Source organism: Ascaphus truei, chromosome 2, assembly GCF_040206685.1.
Source record: "Ascaphus truei isolate aAscTru1 chromosome 2, aAscTru1.hap1, whole genome shotgun sequence".
In the NCBI taxonomy this organism is placed as follows: Eukaryota; Metazoa; Chordata; class Amphibia; order Anura; family Ascaphidae; genus Ascaphus; species Ascaphus truei.
In genome coordinates, this window is record NC_134484.1 from 373,063,144 (window position 1) to 373,083,086 (window position 19,943).

General features: G+C 42.2%; 1 protein-coding gene across 3 annotated transcripts in view; it reads left to right on the top strand.

Annotated features, from left to right (window-relative positions):
* The window catches only part of ANO10 (anoctamin 10), a 220,766-nt gene extending 201,504 nt beyond the window's left edge, over positions 1-19,262 (top strand). For all 3 annotated transcript variants that reach the window (XM_075587055.1, XM_075587054.1, XM_075587056.1), the window contains one exon: positions 18,072-19,262. In XM_075587055.1, coding sequence (XP_075443170.1) covers positions 18,072-18,128 — 57 coding nt within the window. In that variant the 3' untranslated portion in view covers positions 18,129-19,262. The remainder of the gene's footprint in view (positions 1-18,071) is intronic.
* The last annotated feature ends 681 nt before the right edge of the window (positions 19,263-19,943 follow it).

The following is a 19,943-nucleotide window of genomic DNA, read 5'->3' on the forward strand; positions in this document are numbered from 1 at the left end:
TTTAGTGCGGGTGTACATATGTATATATGGGTATTACTGCAATACCCATCTTCCTTGCTAATTATTTCTATACACACAATCAGTATTTTGACAATGTGTACATGTGTTTTAAATGACTTGGTCCAGTGATAATAATCACTTTGAGTTATCCTGCTCAGATAGGGCTTTCAATACAATTGCGCTGATTAGCTAAGACCTTTCAGACTTGGTATATATGAGTGAAGAGGAGGAGGGCTTCACACAGACTCCTCCCCCTGATGAAGCATGTCTAACACGCGAAACACGTGTCGGTGAAGTAGGACGTCGCTCGAGTGACGTCACGGAGGGAGCTGCAGACAGTAGCAATGTGATCTACAGGAGAAATGGCGTGTATAGGGGCGGGCATATCTTGATGCTTTAATATAGCTGTGCTGTCGGGTCCTATTGCCCTATTGTCCCAGCGTTTTCTCCTTACCTGTGGTAACCTTTTTTGAGCCAGTATAGTTTATATGTCCCAGCATTACTAGGTGTTTTAAGTGGTACTAACCAAGCCTAATTGTGGCGGCACACCAACTGTGGTTTCTTTCACTATACTTACACCTTAATATCCCTGCAACATTGTATATGAGATACAAGGGAGGCTTTGTTACATTTGTTATATAGGAGCTTTTGGTATACTGCAATTTACTCATCTTTGTGTATGCTGCTCTTGGTAACACATGTTACCACATATCGGGTTACAACTGTGAGGTTTGAGTGTCTGCTACAGTATCTCCAATATATAGACTGATCTTGCTCTATTTCCACATACTTTTCTGTGACTGATAAGAACGTATGGCATTGTGACCAAGTATATTGACCGCTATTGGCTATACTCACATTACTCCTGGATAACCTATACCGTGGTACTATAGTGGTATTAGGGGGGTTTGCTATTACCAACCTACGGACTCCATCCTTATCCGTATCTGCAGCTCTAGGGGACCCTATACCTATTAAGGAATAATAAATTACTAGGATTCTTTGAACTCCACTACGAGGTTTCTATATGATATGATTTTAATCTTTTTGAATGTTGAATAATTAAGATGTCTTAAAATTGTATTATTTTGTGTTTTTAGCCCATCACCTCAGACTTCTGTGTATCATTTAGTATTAATATTATCTAGCTATCCTGCGTACAGGGCATTGAGTGCATATTTCGGGGGTGATCTCTTGACCCTACTCTTTGGGGTCTCTGTTTTGAGTCCATTAATATTTACCCTTTTGCACCTGCTCCCTGTAGGGCCTTTTATATAGATGAGCAGTCGGGTTCATCATTGTTTGAGGGTATATAGAATAATAATTCTAATGATCTGACTAATTCGTTGTAACTATTCCGGTTTGTTTTGTGCAAGTGTTCCACATCTATCACAATATAGTACAGACTTTTCAAAGGCGTGCTTCATCCGGGGAAAAGTCACAACATATTACAACATGCCATGACAGCTCAACTCTACTTAGAGTACCATACCAGTCACAGCTCACTAAATAGGGCCAATGGCCATGCTGTCATTGTTTTATACTATGATACTGGCATCTTATAGAAAATCTGTGGTGTATTACAAAACCTCACAGCACATTGCAAAGATATCTCTAAAGCAGCCCATGATTCTCTCAATATTTCACCATCACAAAAATATCAAATAAAAGCCATGCATAACAAAACTGTTACGTTGTGATCATGGGATTGAAATATAAAATGTATTTTTGGTCAGTGACTCTACAATAAGAGATTATACCACCTCACAACAGTACTGATTATCACGTTACAAGAGGAGCGTTTATAAAAGATAGCTTGTGATGGAAACAAACCAAACATATGATTAGTTATGCTAGTGAGTGACGCAGACTTGGGAGTTACTATTATAGAAGTATAATTACCTACTACTCATCATCATAATTGAGACCTATAACTCTGCCCTTTCTCATTGATAATTATTTCACCAAACACATCCCAATTATGTTATTTTGTTTTATATCACCTCATCTGGGATTATTATATTTGATGTGGTGTATAGAATTGGAGGAGGGTCGATTTAAAAAAATATGAAATGAAGGTAAAAGCCTACAGTAAAGAGAATTGCCAGCTGTGAAGGTAATTTATATCCTCAAACTATCGCCAACGTGCACAGATGTATCTATTAAATCCTCTGTACAACCTGCCAGAATTGTTATTTATTTTTTTATTTCATGGTATCCTTGAATTATTTTTTATTTATTTTTTTTAGAATTAAAACTTAGAAGTGCAAAATGTGATGAAAGTCCCATAGGTTCTTAAGGGATCTCTCTCGCAGAAAGTAAAGTCTCGGGCACGGGGTAATATCCGGATTGTTTTCACCTTGGATACTCAGCACAGGGAGTAAGAGAATGTACCAAGAAAGATCTTCACATCTAAAATACAAATGTATTGTGCATTATTAAGTCATTTTGTTTAAGTGGTTGCATGTCCTTTGGAAATGGTGTCGGTGGATTCCCAAACCGGTCAAGCAAGCACTGTGGACGCAATCACCATGGATGTTTTTAAATAATGCACAGTACATTTGTATTTTATATAGGAGATCTTAATTGGTTCATTCTCTTATTCCCTGTGCTGAGTACCTAAGGTAAAAACAATATGGTAAAAGGAGTAAAAACAACCTAAAATGGGCCCTGGATTGGAGGAATATTTCAGAACATAAGGAGCCCTGGTGTAAATATCTTCCTACAATAATGTTCATAAATTCCAAGTCCATAGGTGGGGGTGCTTTTTCAGCAGTTTTTCCCAGAACTCTTAATTGGTAAAGAACTAAAGGGGATTAGTAGAGCACAAACACTACCACAATATGGTGCAGATCCATTCATAAATAAAAAACAAGGTAAACAATCAGTCTCGCTCACAAGTGAAGTGCTTGCACTCAAACACAAGGATGTGACACAAGTCAGCGGAGCAGTGCTACTTACACTGGCAAACCCCTTTGTGCTATGGTGAGGTCTACAAGACTGCTCATGAAAAGAATCACAGCGCCTCAGTGAGAGTCGGCATATCTGTGAAATACAGGATTTTAAATGATATGCTCTCTTGCTTTAACTATCTCCTTTTTGCTGTAATTTTAACTACTACATTAAAAACTTTAACTTCACACACTGCATCTCATATCTGACAATTCTTGAGCATTCTGAGCTCCCTTGTGTGCACATCTTGCCAGGTTTACAGGAGCAAACCATAATATGTTAAAGCTCCCCCTTCATCCCAAATCGGCTCAAATTGATCAAATGCAATCAATAGTATAGCCTGAAAGGGCAAGGATTGATTTTCTGCCTGCACTACAACTCTTTACTGATGCTAAAACCACACCGTGTCTAGCACTCTTCCAATAAAGTGAATTAGAGATTGAGGGAAATCTAGGATCCTTGAGTTGGTTAAATGTAAATGTTGTAGTTCTGATTGTGATGGGTGGCTTTTAGTGATAGCATGTTCACCCCATCACTTCTGCATAATCCATCTCAGTGTCATTTTTAATTTAACATGTAGTAACAGTTCAACTATGTTAAAGACTAGTCTTTTCAACCAGTCTGCCAGTTTTCATGCTAATGTTGCAAAATCATGTACATTAGATGCCTCTCAGTATAGGACATCTTTTTTTTTTTTTTTTTATGGCAGATGCAAATTATTCAGCCCTGAAGTTGAACAGCCAGCCCTGATGTTGTGGAAGATGCAACATTGTTAGGTACTTTCTGCAGCCTCTGATATACTGTAAAGCAGAATAAATAACTATAGCACGGGTAGACTTTGCCTAACTCTTACTAATGTGTAATGTTTTGAGCCATGATAATCCAAAAACAAATAAAAAATGCTGATTTTTCAAGTATATTACAAGCCTGAATTTATGCTTCATAAGCGATTCATGTAGACTTTTATATTTCTAATCTAAATGTGTTCGTACACCATGTCTGCTGCTAAAAGGGTTCAGGAAGCTTCTAAGAATCCAACAGGAAGGGAATTCTGAACAAGTTTTCCATGGAGGCCCTAGTCCAGTACAAAGAGCAAAGGCTCAGGAAATTCCTGCCTGTGAAGAAGTACAATTAATCGTAACCCAGACTGCCGTTTAGCACGTCACCGCTTCTATTTCTGGAAACAGGTGCTTCCATCTTGATCCTAGCACAGCCAGGACCTTCAGTCCTCTCCAGCTTGTGCTCTGCTTTTAAGTTTTACTCTTTATTTTGAAAGACATTACAGGAAGGCGCCAGGAACAAAATTAACGACTAGAGAAAAACGTGCAGATCGCCGATGATAATCTGCTGCTTTCAATGTAATTTTAGCAACCTGTCGTTTTCCTGATGCGTACTTCGCAGGTTTCCCTTGCAGCCATCAAACAGGACAGGGATCTTGTGTATTCCTGCTGGAGACTAGTTTGCACACTATATAGTGCATTTGCATGCAACTGGAGGTTACGTGCTAAATCTTCATTTGCATGTATTACCTGGCCTGCGTGTGGTCCTTGACGGTAAAAGTTGCAGTGCACTTTTGTCGTAAGCGTTTAGGCTATGTTTAATAACGTAATAATCCCCGAAGAACAGGGCATTACTGGCCAATAATGCCCTGGCTGGAAGAGTTGAAGGCCAGAGGCGAAGCCGAGGGACTTTAACCCAGCCAGGGCATTATTGGCCAGTAATGCCCTGTTCTGAGGGGATTATTACTATTATAGGCTAAATGTAGGCTTATTTCATAAATAATAGACACTTTTGTATTGTTATCTAGATTTTTTTATTAAAATAAAATGGTAAATACATGAATCCATCTCTATATACTCTTACACTGCAGATCTCTATATGCACACACTGCCGCCCCCTCTGTACACACACACACACACACACACACACACACACACACACACACACACACACAGCACAGCAGATCTACACACACAGTAGCTCTACACACAAGCACGCCACACACACACACACATACATACACACACTGGAGCTCTACACACACAACACAGCACCTCTACACTCACAACACAGCTCCTCTACACACACACACACACACAACACAGCAGCTCTACACACACACACACACACACACACACACACACACACACACACACACACACACAGCAGCTCTACACACACACACACACACACACACACACACACACACACACACACACACACACACACACACACACACACACACACACACACCACAGCAGCTCTACACACACAACACAGCAGCTCTACACACACAACACAGCAGCTCTACACACACACACAGCAGCTCTACACACACACACACGACACAGCAGCTCTACACACCACAGCAGCTCTACACACACACAACACAGCAGCTCTACACACACAAACTCTGCTGCTACACACACATACAACAGCACAACACAACACACACGCTGCTATACCCATAAACACTGCTATTGACACACACACACACACACCACAGCAGCTCCACACACACACACACACACACCACAGCAGCTCTACACACACACACACGCACACCAGAGCAGCTCTACACACGCACACCACAGCAGCTCTACACACACACACCGCAGCAGCTCTATACACACAAACCACAGCAGCTCTACACACACACACACACACACATACACACACATACACACACATACCACAACAGCTCTACACACACACAACACAGCAGCTCTACACACACAAACTCTGCTGCTACACACACATGCTACACCCATAAACACTGCTGCTGACACACACACACTGGAGCTCTATACACACATACACACACATCAGCTCTACACACGCAACACACACACAAGCTGCTGCTACACACACATACAACTGCACAACACAACACACACACTGCTGCTGCTATACCCATAAACACTGCTACTGACACACACACACACACACACACTAAAAAATGCAGCCACTTACTAAACTTTGCAGACTCTAAAATTCAACTGAATCTGCTCAGAAAATTTTAGTCAGCTCAGGAGGGGGGGGGGGGGGGAGAGTCAGCCCGTGGCTGATACTTCCTGACCAATCCCCTGCCCTGTCTCAGAGCTGTTACTTCATTCTGACCAATCCCCTGTCTCAGCTGTTGTGAAAGCTGATTGGCTGGAAATAAACAGATTGAAAATTACACTTTGCAAGATGCTAAAAATCCGGGCATTACTGATTGGTTAAAATTCCGGGCATTATCCAATCAGAGAGCAGGGATTTCAATAATGCCCTGAATTTTACTGCTTTAGCCTATTATATAATATAACTATATATAAGTGGTATGCCATAAGACACCTTGCATGAAGTGAATAATCCATACGATTCTAAAGGGGCTATTATCAAATAGCACTGATTAGTAAACATGCGCCCTGACATTATCAAAATTGATTTATAAGTAGGGATGTTTGAAACGTTCACCCCTCGTCCCTCCTATTTTACCAGTGTTTTCTGACATTACAATGTCGCGTTGCCATGGCAATGCGACCTTAATTGACCTCGCAAGAAGCCGCCGGAGACAAGTTAAGGGACTTATAGAGACCTCGCGCTCTCCCCCGGCATTTAATTTCAATGTTGTGGGGACGAGCGCGGAGCCTCTGTAAGCATTGCGTGCCCCCCAGATTGTGCACCCTTGCTATATGCCACTGTCTGATGATGTTTCCCTGAAAGCTTGCAAAGTGTAGGACTCGTTTTGCGACATTGTTGAGGCCGTTGAGGCCTGGCTAAATGTTTTGCAATACTAAAACTACAAATTTAGTGACATCTCTGTTTAAAAGTCTAAAAACTTAAGCACCCGGATAAACCAATTTTTTAAATTATTATTATTATTATTTGTGTGTTCAACAGTATTGCTACTGAGAGACCGCCTGTGTTATCTTCAAGTAAGCAGGGTCAGCTCTCGTTATCATGGATTTCCTATGTGAAATCTGTTACTATTGTAGTTATATGTACTTTCAGAGGCTGTTACAGATCAAATACAGATATGTGGTCATCATACTGTATATTCATTGCTCAAAATTCACAGTAATTAAAATGTTTCTGGTTAAGTAAATCTACTTCTGATAACAAACCATAAGCAAATGATTACCGATGAAATGCTATTAGCAATAAAATATGTAAATGAGTCATATGCAATATGAGTAACCTGTGTAGACCCTGAGGAGAAGACATTGATACAATTGCCCGGTTCATCTATATCAGTTGTTCCCAACCTTTTTTATATTGTCAAAAATAGAAATATATTTAAATAAATAGAAAATATTTATTCCCCACTCATTAGATTATTGCTTGCAAAACTGTTTGCCTGATCCAAGCAGTATAGTGTCCAGAGCTTGCAGAGGAACACGTTCTTAATAAGGCCCTAAACTGCACCTAAGTGTGTGTAGACAGCATGGGTGCTATAACTGCCGATCATTGCGGGAGCTTCCAAAGTCACACCCCACAATGCCTTGCCACTGTGGGTGCAAAGCATTGTGGGGAGAGTCTTTGGAAGCTGTAGTTTTGGGCCTCACTAAGTGCACAGTCCCCACACAGGCTCAGGACCCTGATATATATATATATACACACACACTGCCTAGGCTCTCCCATTACATATTTTTGGGGGCAAACCTCCTCGTGATGCACCACGAATTCCTACAGGTTCACTGGTTCTTAGTTAAACAGAACTGCAGACCTAATGGATCTAGTGGGGCAAAATTTAGATGACTTTGGCTTTACAAGGGCAAGATGCACCATAAGATGTAGACGAAAGAGCAACATATTGTTAAGTGAAGCGAGAAATGTTGGCTGGTGGGCGGATTTGTTCTTTATCTAGAATAGATAAGCTTGGAGAAAAGCATATATAATATACTCATTGCTACTCTTCTTTTGTACCTAGAACTTAGTGTGTGCAATGATCTTCTACTTATCATCTGGTCTTATAGCGCCTGAATATGGAGTCCAGCACCTTACTGTATGTTCTATATATAATAACTACTGGGGCAAGGACTTGTATCCCTTTGTTGTGCTGCAGTCCAGAAACTCTCATCATTGGAAATCACTGATATTTCTACAGTATATATAGATAGATAGATATCTATAGATAGATATAGATATATATTTATAAATACACACACTTCACTGAAATATGGAACCTTTTCTGAGAAGCCAAAAATAATTAGATTGTAAGCTCTTCGGGGCAGGGACTCCTTTTCCAAAGTGTCACTTTTATGTCTGAAGCACTTATTCCCATAATGTGTTATTTGTATTATTTGTTATTTATATGATTGTCACATGTATTACTGCTGTGAAGCGCTATGTACATTAATGGCGCTATATAAATAAAGATATGCATACAATTAAATACAACCATTGCTGGAACTACAACTGTAGCAAGACGACCTGTCCTCAGTGCTGCGATTTGGGGCGGCCAGTGTGCCTGGAGCGCAGGTGCAATTTGGCCGCTTCCAGGCTATCGCTCTGGCGGCCTGGAGGGGACTATTAATGTATTTTAATAGTGATTTTTTTTTTCAATTATAGCCTAATATTGTGGGTATCTAGGTTCGCCATTGAGACAGCCTAGTTATCCACAGTGACAATCAATGATTTTATGTTTAAAATGTATTTAGAATGTTCTTGTTTTTTTGGTAAATGTGAATTTTATTTTGGTTAATGCCCAAAAAACCCTGCCTCTCAAGATACAGACCTTCCGTAGGGGGTACCAGTATCTTGGCTTGGTTTAATTGTCCCGGTCACGTGCCGCTGCAGATTTAAACTTACAGGCGATGCCGGCACCCCCTTCGGAGGTCGGTATCTCGGGAAACAGGGGTCCAGGACCTGAAATTAATGAGGTTCAGCTCCGGAGCCCCCCTGGTTCACACCCAAGTAGAAAAATAATAATAAAAAGCGAGAGTGCGCTGCTCACCTGAAAGTTGAGTGGCAGGATTCTCTCCCCAGCTCATGGCCAATCAAGTGAAGGATAACTCTGCAGGGTAACATTCAAAAGCATGAACCTCTGCAGCGGTAATCCATCCAAGCTGCAAAACTTGCTGTCCTTGTGGCCGCAATCGGGATGCGTTCAGGGCCGTGGGTGTCCGCATTTTTGTTCGCCGGCCACAACGACAGTAAGACCACGCTTATAGTGCCGGCGACAGCGACGCGATGTTGTGTCAAAACAAATGTATTGACGCCGTCGCGTGTGCTTATAGTAGGCGTGGCGCAACGGCTTGGTCGCGATCGCTGGAAGTCACTTCAATTTGATTTTCCCAGCGACCACAGCATGACATCAGCGTTGCCGGCACTATAAGCACGGCCTTAGGCTAGGGCCATGGTCAAAAAGACCGTGCTGACCCGCGCTGAGGGGAAATTAAGCACGGCTTTAGATGGCGCTTCCGCACGCTTGCAGAGGCGTGTGGAATTGTAGCCAACAGCACAATTTCATTTTTCCCGCTGACCGCCAAAAGCCAATGGCAGTCCGTGATGTCAGCACCGTGAAGTGGCGCGCTAGCCCCGCCTCCCGCCCAGCTCACAAGCACGCACGCTGACGCTCATGCAGGGACACAAGCTCCTGCTTGAGCAGGAGAGCATGAGCGTCAGCGCTGTGAATGTCACCATGTCCGAGGCCTTAGTCTTGCTATATCTGTAGCAGGACTGGTAGTTATGCTGCTGTTTCTAAAGTGCAAATTCTAATTCTAGGAAACCGCACTCCAAGGCCCAGATTCACTAAAGGGTGTTTACTCGTTAGCTTGCCTTATTTCTCGTTCAAATTAATTGGCGGGGGTTAGCGTGTGCTAAACTTAACACCCTTTAGTGAGCCTTGGAGTGCAGTTCTTTAGCATAGGCATTTCATGCTCTTGTATAGTGTAGCCCCTGTAAGTAAGAGCGGGCTACTTATCCTTCTCCTACTGGAGTAAGCCTTGGTAAGGGCAGGCGCCAGTAGTAATCATGGGTTTTCCCCCCTTCAAGCCCTGCCTGGAGTGATGGAGGTGGGCCCCCTGACTCTGTGCAGGCCTAGACAGAGGGGAGGTACTGCTGACATCATGAGGGGCAGGGCTGACTCTATTTAGTGGGCTGTCCTGTGTGTGTCTGAGTCAGTTGGTTCTGTGAGTTCGTGCTGCGAGTTGAGTCAGAGCTGAGAGAAGGAGGTGGCAGTTCAGAATGCTCAGTTCTGTGGGGATGTCAGTCTGAGCTGGAGCAGAGTCTGGAGAGCAGAGTGTCAGGACTGGCAGTCTGTGGAGAGCCTGGAGGGAGTATGTGGAGTGATGTCCTGGAGCGGAGGAGAGTGCTGGTCTGAAGTGTAGTAAGACCCAGCAGAGCGCATGCCTGACCTGAGAGGCCCTGCTCAACGTGAGAGTGATATTTGTAGGAGAGACCTCAGAGCCCCTCTGAGTAGAGCGGACAGGACTATAGAGGTGGACCACTGCCCCTCACCCTATTTAGGGGGTGAGGGGAAGGATTTTCAGCCTCACTCCTAGGGCCTACCCTGTGGGGTGGAGGCAGGGGGTATTGAGGCCCCATTCAGCCCATCCTGCTGGGAAGCCTACATCTGGAGGGAAGGAGAGGAGAGAGACGCCTGTACCTTGGGAGCACGGTTTCTATGAACTACTCTTTGCATGAACTGCTGTGCACTACCTCACTGTGTTACCGAAGAATAAAGACATTGCTGCTGTTTTACATAAGACTGTGTGTGAGTTCTGGAGCATTCACCCTGGGACCAGGGTTCTTGTCTGTAAGGGTCCTACCCCATATCCCTGGGGCTTATAGAGAATGGAGGCGCTGCACCACTAAAGACTGAAGGCCATTACCCCAGAAGCCTTGCCCTGTTGTCCCCAATACCACCGCGGGAGACTCAGGCCCTCCTGTTCCACGCAGGTATGCACAACCATGTACATGTAGCCAGCACTCACTACACCCTAGATATGCTATCTGTGTCTGGGGGGGGGGGGGGGGTTGACATGGGTTACAATAGTATCAAATCTGTCAAAGAATTCCTGGGTGTTTGTCTCCCGCTACAAATCGCTGGTACGGTTGTTACCAGTTTGGTGGAAACCAAACCTCTGTAGACCACAAAGTCATAAACAAGTTCACACACTGATCTATCAGGTGTCAGGAGGAATTTTGCTCATGTTATTTAGTTTATACAGTAGGAACAGCTGAGATGCATGATCTCACAGCCCTATCTTCTAGCTTCCAGACTGTAATTCCAGGCTTATTTATATATTGATGTATACCAACTGTATTCCTCTTTGAGGCTGTCCGTAATGATTTATTGAATGCTTTCCTTTCATGTGCTAATCCCGGGGGGCCCTATGGACTGTGATCACGCCCTGTCAGAGCAAAGCCGCAACTGTTCCACACAGAGAATCTTTATTTGTTTTTTCTTAAATCGTTCTCTGCCGTTGTGCTCCAGTAACCTTGTGTGTATGCCGCAGGAATTAATGCTGGGTGCTTTGCATGACAGATACAGGGGCCTGTGTACTTAGAATGTATTTGAACTTTTTGTGTGCATCCGAGTGCTAAAACCTAATACAAACCTTGATAAAATGTGCATCATATGTACAGTATGAAGACTTCATATATATGATGCATCATTTGTGTAATTTTGATTTACAACTAGTATTAGTAAATATCAATTATTAGCCTAATATTATTTATAATGGCTATAATGTGAAAATAATAAATGTTGGTGATCTATATAATGCAACATCCCCACTGCATCAAATACATTTTCTTTTTGTTTGATAGATACTGATCAACTTGATTCTGCGATCACGCTTTTTAGGGTTTACACCAAGTTCAACTTGACGGATGATTTTAACGCATGTCCTTTTTTTATTTTTGTGGTGCACATAAATTATTGTTTAGTAATTCCTACTTATATCTGTACGCCAAGCGAAGTCAATTTCTGTGCGTCAAAAAAAAAAACAACAAAAAAAAATTACTGTTTGACGCTTATGGTGCAAATTGAAACATTTCAGGTTAGTACATAGCCACACACAGACGCAAACGCAAATGCAATTCTATGCACCAACTTTGTGCCAAAAAGCCATTTTCAATGTCTAGTACATAGGTCCCAGATTCTTTTAATTTGGCAGGTTATAATAGGGTTGCTGGATGTCCCTTAGGCTGCGTCCATGGAAGGACAGGCAGCACTGAGTTGTGCGGATGCTCCGCGCTGAGCCCCAGAATCCTCAATGAGGATGCCTTTAGAGGGGGCTCACGCGAGCGTCCGCAGGCGTGCTGAAGCGTTGGATTTTTCAGCCGACCGGCAAAGCTGTTTTTCAGCGCGCTGGTGGCTGAAAACATCCAATCACAGCACAGCAGCGTCAACGTCACGGCGCCGTTGCGTCGCGGGCTGTTGGCCCAGCGACGTCAATGCCCCGCCTCCCGATCGCTGGCTCGCGTGCATGTGCATGAAATCACTCGTGCTTGAACAGGTGAGCTTCAGCGTCCGCGCGGCTCAGTGCGGCTCCATCCTCGGACGCAGCTTTATATACAGGATTGTTCCTTATTTCATTGATTTGTCCCCTTGTCCTGGACAGGTCTGCCGGGACGCCTAATTGTCCCATATTTTAGTGCCTTGACATGAAATGCCTGCACTTAAAATTACTGTAATTAAATCAGACATAACAATGTAATAGATTTCTACTTGTGTGTAATAATTACCTTTTCCGACAGATGTCACCAAAGTAAATTATTAAAATAATAATGTTAGGACACTGCCTGGTCATCTCATAATACCGTGACACCCAGCACTATAGGGGTTACATTATCTCCCACTGTTAAATGCGAATCTTTCCCCGCCCCGAGCAGAGATTATAAAAACCAAAGAATATGGCGATCAAGCGGAAGATCCCATCCAGGTTGAACCGTTTGCAAATCATTCATCGCTCATAATGACGTCACACTTTCATACTGGGTTTCAGCGTCCCGTATTATAACAACTTGGCAACTCTAGGTTATAATTTAATTACTGTACAACAACTATATACTGTAGTGCAGAGGTCTTGCAGCTAGATGGGTCTGTGCCAAGTGTAAATTTGTATTAATAAGGGCACGTGTGCATGTGAAAATATTCATGGAGAGCACACACATACTGTGTGAAAGCAGGCTCTCACAATCCATCTTTAACCATTTAATTAAGTTTTGGCACATGCTTACATTTCATATTTAAATTTAAATATAAATATTTGTTACAGGTTCTAATTCTGAGTAATGCATATTTTTAGATCTTTATTTATATAGCGTACACGGTGTACTCAGCACTTTACAAAAGAGATCATGCAATACAGACAACCTAAAATATATAGTTTGAAGGGCAAGCAGCTCAAGACCAACAAGCATGAGAATGATATTGAGAAAATGGACAAAGGCAGCAACTATCCTAGGTCTAAATCAACAAAAACTCCAAAAGGCATATAAATAGATAAAGCTGATATTGCTCAGTGGCGTAGGTAACTATAATTAGATCCAGTTAGCAGCCCAGAAAAGGCTCAAAATAAAGTAGTGTGTATCACATTGCCAAATTTACATGCATTAAGGATGTGTTTCTATTCTGCAGAAAGCTACTGTATTACTTCAGAAACTCTTCTTATCTGGTGAGGCTTTTACTGAAACCGAGGCGACCGCCATCCGTGACACGGTGTCACTTTTGTAGAAGGGTGAGGGGGAAGATGTGGATTAGACCTCTACATCTTTTAGACCCAGGCCCCCCTTCACGGGTCCCGTTGTCTATCTTGGCTGCCTGTCTGTATTTTGTGATGTTGTACTTTACATGTGTATTTGGATCCCCTCTTACCTCTGGTACCGGGAGGGGGGGCGGGTGCGAGGTGTCGGGTGTCGCCGGAGCTCCGCGGCGGATCGGCGGCAGCCCTCTTGATCTTCGCGCATGCGCATAGGAGTAGATGCGCAGGTGCAGTGAAAGGACAGTGCGGCAGACATTAGCCAGGCTCCGCACGGGACTACGAGTACGAGCAGCCCCAGGGGCTGTACACCACGTGGGGCACAAGAGCCAATAGGGCTCACAAATCCCGGCAGGAGATAGATACTTTATTGGCAGGAACGGAGCGCACGCTTCAGTCGGAGCAGGGACATAGGAAGAGAAGGTAGTGTCCGGGAAACAGTGCTCCTCTGGACTAGGCCAGATCTCCCCACAGGTTCCAGCTAGGCCCCGACTCACCTCAGCTTGTGGTTGCTGCAGGGAAGGCCCCAGATAGGGACGCTCCCCTTATCACTTAGGGATAGAGTGTTAGTGCACTGGTGATAGACGCCACGCGGTGTGTGCGGCCTGTGGTCTGGGACCAGACCGAGGCAAACATTACAGGAGACATTAGGGGACACCCTGCAGCTGGAGCTTCCTCAGAGGCGGACATCCAGCTGGGAAGGAGTAAGAGAGGATCCAGTAGACCGCGTCGTGGGACCACGTTGCGGTTCGGCAGATCTACCACCCAAGTTGGCCTGGTCTGGCTTAAGACCAGGAAGGTGCCCAACGTGCACCAACGGCCACACACAGGCGGTAGCGCTACTCCACACACTCTTTGGATGGACCTGGCTCTGTGGACACCAGGGTGGTTAGGTGCCCAGGGCACCTCAGTACTTTTGGGGTTCCACCGGGGGGGTGTTACTGTGTTGTGGGTATTGTATAGTGGGGCCTATATTGTTATTCTGTATTACGTTTGTGTGTCAGTAAAGATGTTTGTTATACCAGCGTGTGTATACTTATTCTCTGACTGTATTGGGTCCTGTGAGGGGTTATCCAGCTGCGCTAGTATTCCTCCCAGGTGGAGGCGCTGTCACCAGAGAGAACGCGATCACCCCAGGCTCCCAGTGGCGGAGGATTAGGCCTTCTATACGCTAAACTACTCACCACGCTTAGTTCCCTTAGACAGGGGGAAAGGGGTCTACACATGCTTTTTAGTCACAGGCACTTTTTTGCTTTCATGCTGTACCCGGGTACTAGTCTCACATATTTCCTGCGGGGACAATGTGACTGCCCCTTATGATCTCTGGTCTCCAGTGTGATACGACTGTTTTTTACTGTGATTTGGGGCGTTTATCCTTTTGAAGTTTGTTTTCATTGTTTTTTTCTTTTGTGTATTTTGCCATATCCCGTGTATTAATAAATTATTGTTTCACTTTTTGCACACCCCAGAGTGCCTTTGTCTGATCCCAGAGTGTTTCATACCTACCTTGTTAGGTGTTTGTTGTTTACGATCTAAGTAGTATGTTGGGAGACTTACAGTACAGGGACAGCAGTTGAGGGAGTAAATGCAGTAATGAACTAAGGCCGCGTCCATAGTGTAGGATACGGTGCGAGCTATGTAGCTTGCGCCAAAACCAACACTATGACGCCAATGCATATACGCATGGTCCGCATGCGCTTCACATTACAAACAAGTTTGTATTTCAAGCACGACACCACGTCACAGAGAAGCGCGGAAGCTAGCGCGTTCCACTATGGACGCGGCCTAATAATTTGAGCTTTGAGACCTCTCTGGTCTTTTTGTCCGATTGACAACAGATCAGAAGACAAGAATTGTTCGATCTTGAAAACTCATGTACAATTATATCTATGAAGAAAACTGATGCTTCTCTATTAAAAAATCATTTGAAACATTTGCAATTTATTTTTAAAACACCCAAGACTCTTTGAAGAAAGGACTGTGATTTTAAAAACAAAAAGGTATAACTCTGTTGTGTTATAGAGAGGTGAGCAGTAAGAAAGTAAGTCTGGGTATTTATCAGAAACAAAGGTATTGACTAGAAGATCTAGTCGTAACGCAAAAACTAAGTTAAAGAGAATCGAGAGGAAAAACCCAAATGTTGAACGTCGAATACCATTTGTTCTACAGATATCTTTTTTACTAGATCAACAAAATGATCTATAATCAATATTACAGTATTTTCAGTCATGTTGTATATTTATTTGAGCTTGAGTACACTAAAGTTGTGTTGTCCTATTCATCTTTAATTTTAGATCAACACAAATTATTGTTAAAATGCTTTTTAACCACGCTGCTTTCATAGGCAGTGCAACCTAAAATATCGTTAATCCGCTCTGTATTGCATTTATATTAGGTAGTACTTAAATATTGTGTCTGCTATTTACTTTTAAATCAGCCAGCTAGGTACTGGAAAAATACAGTTTCTAAAACTCATTGCATAGCTGAAGTATTTTTATTTCATTCTACGAAATGTTTACTTTTAGCACCTTGCGTGTCCTGTAGCATATTTACATTTGTGGTAAATTGGGAGAAAATCCAAGATAACCTCGGGTAACTCAGTAGTAGAAAATGAATAACTTTGTCCGTGCTGATCATAACAAATACACTGGTTGTTAGTTAAACATCAACAGAGCTGCGGACCTAATGGATCAAGTGGGGCGAAATGTAGATGACGTTGGCTTTACAAGGGCAAGATGCACCATAAGAGGTCTAGGATGGATAAGCTTGCAGAAAATAATATATAATTATATTATATATATATATATATATATATAATATATTTATAATTATAATATATAACACAAACATTGCTACCAATCTATTGTACCTAGAACTTGAAATATGCGTGAAATAATCTTATAAATATTATAAGTCCAGCACCTTATCTTCTATTCATAATAACTACTGTGGCCGTGATTTCCATCCCTTTGTCATGCTGCAGTCCAGAAACACTTTCATCACTTGCAAATATGGCACTGGCATTTGTTGTTTGCCTTCCTCTGGATCAATATAATTATAAATATAGGATGAGTTTATCGCCCAATTGGAATTTAACAGAAGTTGAACTCAATAGACGTCATCGTTTACTGTTACGAAGTGTGTGTGTGTTACTATGTCCTTCTGTTATTGTTTGTTGGAATGGCACATAGTGGAAGTTTTCTGTATACAAGTGAAAGTGCGCATTTACAATTTATAGCTGACTGTTTTTTATGTTTTTTTTTTTTTTTTTTTAGTGTTTGTGAGTATTTTCTCAGACCAATATTAGTTGCCATTATCATGTTTGATTTTTTGCTTTGTGTATGTAAAGCATGTTACATGATATCATTCTAAATTGTTACCTAAGCTGGCAATCATTTGGTGCGCCTGTTATTGATCTGTAAAAATCCTGATTGTGTGCCTAACATAATGGCCGCCTTTCAGTTTCAATCAATCCTTCAGTCAGTGTAACTCAGCAGCTACAATGTATCCTTATATTCAGTGTTCGACAAACCTATACATTTGCTCGCCCCGGGCGAGTGGATTTAACCCCCGGGCGAGTAAATATTGGCCCAAGCAGCACACGTTTGGTACTAGGTGGCGAATAGATTTTTTTGTGTGGCGAGTAGATTTTTTGGTGATTTGTCAACCACTGCTTATATTACTAAGGTAACATTGACTGTTGTTACAATTTACAGCTCAAACTGCTGTGAATATTGGCAACAAATGATCACAAACAGGGAAGTGTTACAAAAATCTTGCACTGCTGGGGAAGTGGCTAAACCCTGCTATAGAAATCATGGGATGCTTTAAAGCTCATTATAAATGGCATTAGGAGTTGACTAAAAAAAAACAGTCACTATGATCTAATACAAAAAGACAAACAAAGTCCTACAGTAACCAGAGGATTCTCCAGAAGTGGAGAGCTGGGTAGGAAGACCCCTGTATGATGCACTCAAAAAATAAAGAGCGAGAATGGAGCGCTAACTAGCACTATGCACACAAGTACCAGAGGAGATACAATGTATGATGTAACATGGATATAATGGATGTAATACATCATTAGAATGGTCCCCTAACAAAGGCTGGTAAGTGTGGTGGTTGCAAAATAAAATCAATCTTTAATAAATAAAAAAAACTACGGGGATCCTCTGGTTAGGACTTTGTTTGTCTTTTCATAAACCCCCACCCCTAGTGCACCGACCCACCTTATACTGTATACAGATTTAGCGGGTATCACCTCTCTATTCCGCTATTATCTAATGCTATAGCACTGATTTATTTTACAAATCTGGTTGCAAATGAAATATGTTTTTTTAGCTATTGTACGTGATAATGAAGGATTAAATCATGTGATGGTGCCTACTAAAGTTATGACATCTCCCTTTTTATTTTTTATTTCAGCAAATGAAGCTTTCCTTGGAGTCCTTTACAGAGGATGATGACGCAATGGATTCTTAATTAAAGAAATGCACTTTTTTTCCCCACTCCAAAGTATATGCACTCTACAAAAGTCTTGTAAGGCTATTTGCATTTTTACCTACACCAAAGTACCACTATGCACTTCAGGATGAAATGTGTTTTAACCACGTTGGCCGTCTCATCTTTATTTCTGCCTATTCATATTATTCAGCTACTGTCTCTGCATTTAGATACATTAAGGTCTGAATATTACCAGTACGTCTGCATCAGGAGCCCTGCATTTGACACACTGCATCTGGGGTTGGCAACTCCAGTCCTCAAGGGCCGCCAACAGGCCAGGTTTTCAGGATCTCCCTGCTTTAGAACAGGTGGTGCAGTCTTCGACTGAGCCACTGATGCTGAAGCCGGGATATCGAGAAAACCTGACCTGTTGGTGGCCCTTGAGGACTGCAGTTGCCAACCCCTACATGCTGCTCCCACCCAAATACTCTGCATGCATCTGAACTGAGATTTCTGTTTACATACAGTATGGCAAAGCTCTGTATCCCCTGCAGATTAAGCCTTAATTCTTTCTTCGTGGTCAATGTTTTCTTAACCCTGACAGTTATACAGCAGCAGCAGCAGCAACATGTTATAAGTCAGTGCGGTGCTGCCTCTTTCGAGCTTTAAACAAATGAAAAATGTTTCCGTTACCATTTGCTTTTCTTTACCAGGTTCTCTAACTTGCATCTTTCTCACAAGACGTTTACTTGTTATTCAGTGTTTGCTAGGCTTTCATTACTGTAAAGGAACCAGCGTCATTCATCAGCATTCATAACAAGGTGGGAATATGCCTATCAGCATTAACTTAAAATACAACATTATCTCTTACTCATGCTGTAATTGCACGTTAATTAAATCTCATACATTTAAATAAATATATTGGACCCCCAATATTCAGTCATCTGAATTTGTTCTCCCATTGTTTCAAAATGGGGTCACATGATGAAACAAATAAATGTATCATGTGGATAAAATCAGCAAACTGTACTCCAGCATTTAAGAACACAGACCACTTCAGTGGTTCTTCTCCGTATCATGATGGATCTATTATCTATGTGGTAACAATGACAAATTATTTGTTTGAAGTGTCAAATATATGTATTAAATAAAAAATCATATTGAAGGGTGAAATAGTTGTTTTACATTTTTGTTGGTTCCAAATGTCCCTCATTGTAACATTTGGGATCAGATATCGCAGGCTCGGTGTGCTGGATACCTGGAGTTGCCTATCTTACACTCCTCTTCATGACATCACATGCATCACCGGTGTCTGCTGTTCGTTATCAGATGCACACGGAAGCTCCAGAGATGTGAGCTTTGCAAATGTTTCTTTGTTCCATCCATGGGTTTTGTTACGGCAAGCAACCTCTCACAATCCTTCCTCATAACAATACAGTGTTAATTCTGTTCCTGTTGTTGTTTTTGGAAAGCAGTAGCTAACTGGTCACAAAATGAAGATTAAATGCAAAGATATTTGGTGCACTCTAAAATATGTTGCAAAGAAGAATAGTGCTAAATCACTAATGCTCAAAATGCAAATGCTAATAAACACTTGACTACAATAATACTGTGATGTGAAAAGTGCTATCATAAACACAAAAGGGTGATTACAACTGTAATCAATATAGAATAATATACATACGTGTATAAACGAGGCTGCCTAGGAAAAAGACTGACCGATACAGGTCAGGAAAACGTAGAATATATTCTGACGCCTCTAAAGTTAAGTCCAGAAATCAAAGTAGTATGAAAAGATCAAACCATGCATGTAAGTCCAGTTTGGTAGGCCCAGAAGCGCCTCAAATGACCATG